The sequence below is a fragment of the Osmerus mordax genome, chromosome 3, assembly GCF_038355195.1.
Source record: "Osmerus mordax isolate fOsmMor3 chromosome 3, fOsmMor3.pri, whole genome shotgun sequence".
Taxonomy (NCBI): Eukaryota; Metazoa; Chordata; class Actinopteri; order Osmeriformes; family Osmeridae; genus Osmerus; species Osmerus mordax.
The window spans coordinates 3,913,111-3,920,977 of NC_090052.1; the positions used below are offsets into that span (position 1 = coordinate 3,913,111).

The 7,867-nt window shown below is 46.9% G+C and overlaps 1 protein-coding gene across 1 annotated transcript in view; it reads right to left on the reverse strand.

The window, feature by feature from the left end:
- LOC136938456 (adenylate cyclase type 9) overlaps positions 1–1,252 on the reverse strand; it is a 17,191-nt gene extending 15,939 nt beyond the window's left edge. Inside the window, 3 exon segments of the mRNA XM_067231699.1 lie at positions 13–880; positions 882–1,052; positions 1,054–1,252. Of these exon segments, the coding sequence (XP_067087800.1) occupies positions 13–880; positions 882–1,052; positions 1,054–1,116 (1,102 nt within the window). The 5' untranslated portion in view covers positions 1,117–1,252.
- Between the last annotated feature and the right edge of the window lie 6,615 nt (positions 1,253–7,867).

Consider the following 7,867-nt stretch of genomic DNA (forward strand, 5'->3'; position numbering starts at 1 on the left):
TCCGCCACCGGCGGGGCATGACCGAGTGGATCATCCGCTCCTTCAGGGCCTTCTCCACCTCCAGGTCCTTCCCGTGCATGATGGCCTGGCCCACCTTGAGGAACGTGCTGCGGGAGCGCACCTCGGACATGACGAAGAGGTGGATGCCGATGGCGTGGGCGCACAGGTGGAGCAGGGCCTTGGCCGGCCCCAGCCAGACCAGGGTGTCCCAGTCCCCGTCGGAGCCCTGCTCCGCCCGGGCGAGGTGCAGCCAGCCCAGCCCCTCGAACAGGATGGAGTAGAGCAGGCCCAGCAGGACGGAGGCATAGAGGCGGACGTGGAGGACGCTGTAGAGCAGGAGGAGCACCTCTATGCACAGGGAGAAGGTCCCCACGGGGGAGAGGCAAGGGGGCAAGGGGTGACCCGGGGAGGGGGCGTAGCTGTGGTTGGACCAGGGCCACATGCCACTGAACTCCTCCTCCTCCTCGTCCTCGACGTGCCAACTCCCCTGGTCCCTGAAGCCGGAGGTTTGGATTTGGGGCGTAAGGGTGAGGGCAAAGGTCACCACGATGAGCAGCAGAGAGGCCTGGTTGTAGCACAGGGCGTAGAGGCGGGTGAGAGTCAAGAGGAAAAGGAGGAGGAGGAAGAGGAGGAAGGAGGCCGTGGGAGCCAGGAAGGCTGTCCGGTCGCACCGAGCAGGGTTGGCAGCGAAGTAGCTCCCCCAGAGGGTGCCGGTGATGGCCAAGTAGAACAGCACGTAGCGGAACCTCCGCTGGGTCTGGGGGAAGCAGCGCTCCCTGCACGCCTCCTCCAGGATCGGAGAGTCGAACTTGGGGTCCCAGAAGTGGCCCGCGGACCTCTCAAACAGCTGGGGTATCCTCCTCTGGGAGCGGACCCCCTTCGACCGCAGGCTTCCGGACCCCGGACTCCCCTGAGCTACAGCTGGAGGAAATGCTGTACTTGCAGTGCTTGGACCCCCCTATGAACCCGGTCCCCACTGACCCCAGAGCACCTGCGCCGTGCTTGTGCTTCACACTGCTGCTGCTTATCCGCACGGAGACGCCCCCTTCCCCCGCTTGAGTCACAGCTCGCCTCTGTGTTGTGAGGGAGCAGTTGCTGATGTTGGGGAGACGCCATGTTGCTTTTTAATTTAAGCAAGATTAGACTATGATGAAGGACTTAATGGCAATTTTGAAGAAAGGCAGCCGGAGAAGCAAGGCAATGTTTGCCACAGTATGTTACTCTACTAGAATTCGTGGAAAAGTAAAAATTCTGTAAAAAAATAAAATAAAACATTAAATTGACGAAAGTCCTCTCCTGGAAATTCGGCTAAATTAACGGTGTAGTATTGCATGGAGACCGCTCGAAGATTTTCTGTTGTTTTGTTTTACCTCATGACGTCAGCATTCGCAAACTCCTGCCTTCTCGGTCTGTTTTGACGCACGTTGGTTCACCCAGAGCCTTGTCTACCCCAGGCCAATTCTTCACACTCTGTTTCCCTCATTGGAAAGAATGCCGGTGCGGGTCAGAGTATTACATAACACTGTGAAGTACTACGTTGTGTAAAGAATGTTAAATGGGTAAGGGTTTAAGACTTACTCTTGTGTAACAAAAAGACGATTAAGCCTTTTCATTCATTTGTACCTATCTCTTATCCTTTTTTTGAGTTTACGACCACAACGTTTTGACATTTTCCAATTTCAACTGGCATTCCCATCGACATCTTGGGGCAAAATGGGGCATGTCCTAGTATTAATGCAGACAAAAAGATAACTACGAATCGTAAAAATGTGTCAATTTAGTCCCATCCGTATACGCGCTCCATTCAACACATACCGGTGAAAAAGAATGCTTCAAACTTCACGCGTTGGCACTTTGTTTACAGAGTGTGCAGAACTTCATCCTGTCTTCCCAAAATAAACCTCCGCTCGACTTGTTTTGGTCTCGGAAAAAATTCGGCCGAGGAACTATTGCTTGGCATGGCGTGCAGAGGTGACTGTGCAAATACTGTTTGGTCAGAGACTATTTCGAAGCTCAAAAGAGGAGCACTGCTCATTCACCACAACCAAAAAAGCACGTTGCTCTTAAAGCGAAAAGGCCTATTCGCAAGTATTCCCCTGGATGGAGCCTCGTTCTTTCCTGAGTTCTCACTCCGGAATCTTCACCGCTGCGTCTCCAATTTCTGGGATTAGCTCCAACAAAAGTACAAAACTAGTGAGCAATACTTGTGGATGTGTCGTCGATGCAATGGAAATTGAGTGCGTTTGAATTCACAATGTCCAGTGTTATGGCACGCGTAAGCAGAGGCTATCCAGACGCACTCAGCCCTCTCTGTCAATATTCCTTTGGTAGTCACAGTTCACAGTTACACTTTAATCAAAATTGTTCTATTGGATTTCCTTAGACCTTCACTAATTGAATCAATGTCTGTATATCTGACTGTGTGTCGTCCACAACGGAACAAGGCAAAACAGTCTTGTTGAAATACCGCCCCGTTCAGTCCTTCCCTCGTGTGGAAAGTTTCCCACGCCACTATTTTCCCCATTAAGGAGCAGACGAGCGCGTGGAGAGGCTAATTAAAATATTTCCCTGGCCTTCACGCGTTTGTTGATCACGGGGCCCGAGGCAATCCGTGGCACAGACCAAATCAAACTGAATACAGTTGCATATGATGGGCAGAATGATATCTGCTCTGTATAAACAATTCCCTTTAATTCCAGTCCGCTCAGTCGAATTTAGATGTCATTGTCCCTTCCCGACTGATCCCACTGCTCATTCTCCAATTCTCATTGTATCTTCATTCCTTTCATATTCTCTTCTCGCCGTTATCTGGTCATCTTTCTGTCCGGCGGCACAATCAATAACGTTTCAGAATACCGCGTGCAAGTCAGGCACAGATAACTCCGCCGCTGCCATTATCTTCTCGTGGCTCTGTCAGAATTCGCTGTCCGCCTCCATGCGTGTTATATCTGTGTGTGGCAAGGGAGGGAAGGATTGAACACAGTGACAGGATAAGGGGAGATGTAGAGGTGCGTGCACGCACTTGGGAGAAAGGGTAGACTGAAGGGTTGCGAGCACGTAGGCTATTCAGAGGGGCGAAAAGAGGTCTTTTTTTTCTCCTTCACCGCAATGTGCGCGTCCCGAGCGCGCCCCCATCCGTCAGCTTCGAGGTCCATCGTTACCGGCACCTCACCCACATCTTCTATACACAACAGTCTGAAATAACCCTATATGTCTGGTGCAAATCACTGTGCTTAACTCACGTTCGATGGCTGTGTTGTGATGCGTAGTTGGGCGGGGCAGAGCCTACAGTGCCTTATGGTGACATACGTAGATCATTAGGCTCGGGGGCATTAACCAACGGAGGTAATGTACCACTCCCCCAAAAAACTGTAAACGACAGGGTTTCTCTGTCCTCCACCAGCTATTGAATGACAAACGGCCTATGGAATAAGCCAGAACAAGCCTATGAATTCAGAGATATGCCTTATCCCCCCGCCTTGAAGACAATTAGTATTCATCGTAAATGAATGCAGACTAAATCACAGGCAACTGCGCCTCAATCTGGAGCGAGGTACACCACTCTCAGTACGAAATGTGCACGCGGTTGGGCAGAAGGAAGTGGGCTCGCAGACTTCAGGAACTTCCTGCTTTGCCCAGCTTGGATTCACCAGAACGACCAAGATTCATATGTGTCATAGAGGAGGGCATCTGTAGTGTAGAGAGAATGTAGACATGCCCATGCAGAACATAACAGAAAGCTAATACAACGTATTCACTGAAATACACAGCCCACAATGAATGGTATCACAGTATTATGTGAATAATTATACCCAACTAAGAACTCTGTGTGTACTGCTTAACTTCACATAATTGGGGTAAAATCACATGTTATGACATACCGTATGTTACCATATTTAATATATACATATTGTATAATTATAATATACAGTAAGTGAATACATTTTATGACTGTAATACTATAAACATATTCGAATATAGCTCAGCCTTCTCGTTTGCTAGTCTAATGTAGTGACTGGCCCTTACAGATGTAATGCAGAATAAATCATGACTTTGTGGGTGAACCCCAGTTTGTAGTTGTGTGTATGTGTGCGCATTAATTATACATAGATCGATAGAAAGACAGGCAGACAGACTGATTGGTTGACTGATTTAATCATGAATCAGATGCATTACATACTGGGCACGCCCAGTCTTGTGTGTATGTATGGATGAGAGAGAGTGGGAGAAGAGAGACGGAGAGAGATAAATGGAAAGAGAGGGGGGGGGAAAGAGAGAGAGAGAGAGAGAGAGAGAGAGAGAGAGAGAGAGAGAGAGAGAGAGGGAAGAGGCCAGCAGTGTCGAGTCCTGCCTCCCAGTGGCCTCAGGCTGTTGCAGGGGTGTGGGCTCTGGACTAAGAGTGTTGATCTGATTCCAGATAAGCAGAAGCACAGACGGCTCCAGGGCCTCACCTGTTCAAGGGGGCTCATTTGTGGAGATGAATGAGGCGGAATGCCCGCAGCTAATACCAACCGGCCGCTGCAAGCCTGGGGGGGGGGAGACTATATATCTATATAGTTATATAGCTAGTTATATAGTACATGCACATTGTCACTCACACTCTCTTTCTCAAACACACACACACACACACACACACACACACACACACACACACATACATCAAGGCCTGTCAGCTCTTTCTCAACCATTCACCCCTAACTCTTTACACCACACACACACACACACACACTCACACCCTCCCTGCCCACACCACCTGACTGTTTGAGTCACGACAGACTGCTGGTGCATTGCAGCTGCGGGAGCAGCCCGTGTTACCACATCAGCCCGGCCGGCATGTTCGAACTGCGCGATGAGTCGAGTCGCTGCCCGCATCACTCGCAACGACAAAGGGAGGAGCGAGGGGGCCTGGGTACAGGGAGACTGAGAGAGGGAGAGAGAGAGAGAAACTAAGAAAGAGAGAGAGAGATGGAGGGAGACAGAAAGAAACTAAGAAAGGGAGAGAGAGAGACTAAGAAAGAGAGAGAGAAAGAAACTAAGAAAGAGAGAGAGAGACTAAGAAAGAGAGAGAGAAGAAAACTAAGAAAGAGAGAGAGAGATGGAGGGAGACAGAAAGAAACTAAGAAAGGGAGAGAGAGAGAGAGAGACTAAGAAAGAGAGAGAGAAAGAAACTAAGAAAGAGAGAGAAAGAAACTAAGAAAGAGAGAGAGAGATGGAGGGAGACAGAAAGAAACTAAGAAAGGGAGAGAGAGAGACTAAGAAAGAGAGAGAGAAAGAAACTAATAAAGAGAGAGAGACTAAGAAAGAGAGAAAGAGAGAGGGAGGGAGACTGAAAGAAACTAAGAAAGAGAGAGAGAGAGAAAGAAACTAAGAAAGAGAGAGAGAGAGATTACGAAAGAGAGAGAGAGGGAGAGAGACAGAAAGAAAACTAAGAAAGAGAGAGAATAATATTTTAATTATGATTGTGAGTGTGCATTTGTGTGTGCATTTGTGTGTGTGTGTGTGTGTGTATGTGCAAGAGTGAGAAATATGCATTGGTTATCTATTCATCAAACTGGCATAACTACAAACAGACTAGCAGCTGCCCTATTGAATCAAATTAAACTTAATTCCCCATTGGTGGACTAAAACTGTCATCAAAATCAGGAGTCCACCTATATTACCCTTTCCAAAAAACAACTTAAAGATGTAACATTCCTAAAAAGTTTATCGCAGTTGCAGTGGAATCAAACCAGTCCTGATGTTCAATGGATTGCTATCAAAAGTCAAAGTATTCAGGACTCAGGAGATTGGGTATGTGTGCCGGGACACAATCCTCTTGACATATCTCTGGAATCACAATCATCTTGTGTAAAACAGTGATTATTAGAGAACACATATGGAAGAGTAAGGGGCATAATCCTTGAGATCCTCGATGCATGCATAAATACTAATGGAGCTCTCCCTGGTGGCCACGATATGCAACTACATGTATATACAGGTATTAATACTGTATACTCTCTATATATGTATAGACATATATAGTCTCTCTCTCCCCCTTTATATATATATATGGAGAGAGAGAGAAACACACACACACACACACACACACACACACACCACTTGTCAACCACACAATCAAATGCTGACTACATTATGATAATTTACCTCCCAGAGAAGGTTACTTCCTGTATTGACTTCCGTTGAGTGGTTGCTTTACAGTTCTGTCTTTTCATGATTTTCATTAGTTGGTGCTCTCAACAGTGATCAATGAGTTAGGATGCTGGTAATTAAGCCCGGAGTTAAAAAATCAATAACTCATTGCTAATGAGGGAACAAAGAAAGAGACCGGATAAAGAAAGAGGAAAATGCATTTTAGGGGGGTTGGAAGAATACAAGGATTTTTCTCAAATGGCCTAAGGACCCAGAGACTACAAATCCTACGATGCACTGTAAACCCACCTGGGCCATTAAGATGTTTCAGGTTGCCCACATAGGTGTCAGATGCAGCTCACCACGGAGCAGGGGTTAGCTATGTCCCATTATCGCTATACCATTGCACAGTGTTTAAAGGGAATTCATTGTGAGATCTGCACATCTGCAACAATGCAACTTAAACCTGCCCTCCCCCCCACCTAAAAACCACACACACAGACATACACACAGACATACACACACAAACACACACACACAGAAACATACACACACAGACACACACACACCACACACACACACACACACACACACACACACACACACAGACACATACACAGACACACACACACAGACATACACACACAGACACACACAGACACACACACACAGACACACACACACACACACACAGACATACACACACAGACAAATACACACTCAGACATACACACACACACACAAACACCCAAAGCGGTCTCCACCCTGGTGAGTCTATCATGTTCGTGAGTTCATTCACCCGGGTTGCCACTGCTTTCTGCCTCTCTCCTTCACCATCCCACAAGTCCGGGGGAGGTCACTCTCCCTGCTCCACTTCTTTCCCTTCACAGTGTGTTCAGGTTCCATGGAGTCCACTGTGTTCCTGTATAATGGTTACCTGCATGGTCACTGTCAAATCAAAAACACATTCAAGAATATGTATGGGACGGAGTGATCCTCTTGTGTCTGACAGAGGACACACATAAAGACAGGCCGACTCAAAGCACACATCGTTCAGTTTATTACTGTGTCACATCCTGAAAGATCCTCATCACTCATGTAACATGTAGCACTTTGATATCCTGTTGGTCGTTCAGCTAAAACAGCTGGCAAGCTATCAATGGAAGGTAATAAAATGTGTATTACAATAGTATTGAACTCCCGTGAGACAAAATGGCAAATGTATAGACTCAAACAACAAAGTAAGCAGTTAAGAGGAAGTGAAGCAGAAAAGTTAACCCCGCCCCCCTTGGTGATAGGTCCTGAGCCCCTGACCCCTGACCCCTGCTTTACAGTGCTCATATCATTGGCTGGTCAACAACCGAGAGCGAGAAATATATAAAACAAAGATGGCTACAAGAATGGCCATCTGTTTGGCCAACACTGCACCATAGGGTTGGGAGATTTGACTGATTAGAGACCTAATACTGAAAATCAAGTTGGAGGACGGAAATACATGCACTTAAAATATCCTCTCTTAATATCATCTGATCTAACATGCAATGTTAAAGTTTATCTAGATGGCGTTAAAAGCCAAAGGCTTAGCTTCTTATGCCTTACAAGGCTCAACTGCCAGTAAAAAGTTCAGAGCACGCCAAAAAACCCATCTACTTCCAAAAAAAGACTTCTTAAGTACATGAATTAACCTGTTGAAATGTATTTAAATAGGATCTTACAAAACAAATTGGCAACTCCTCAA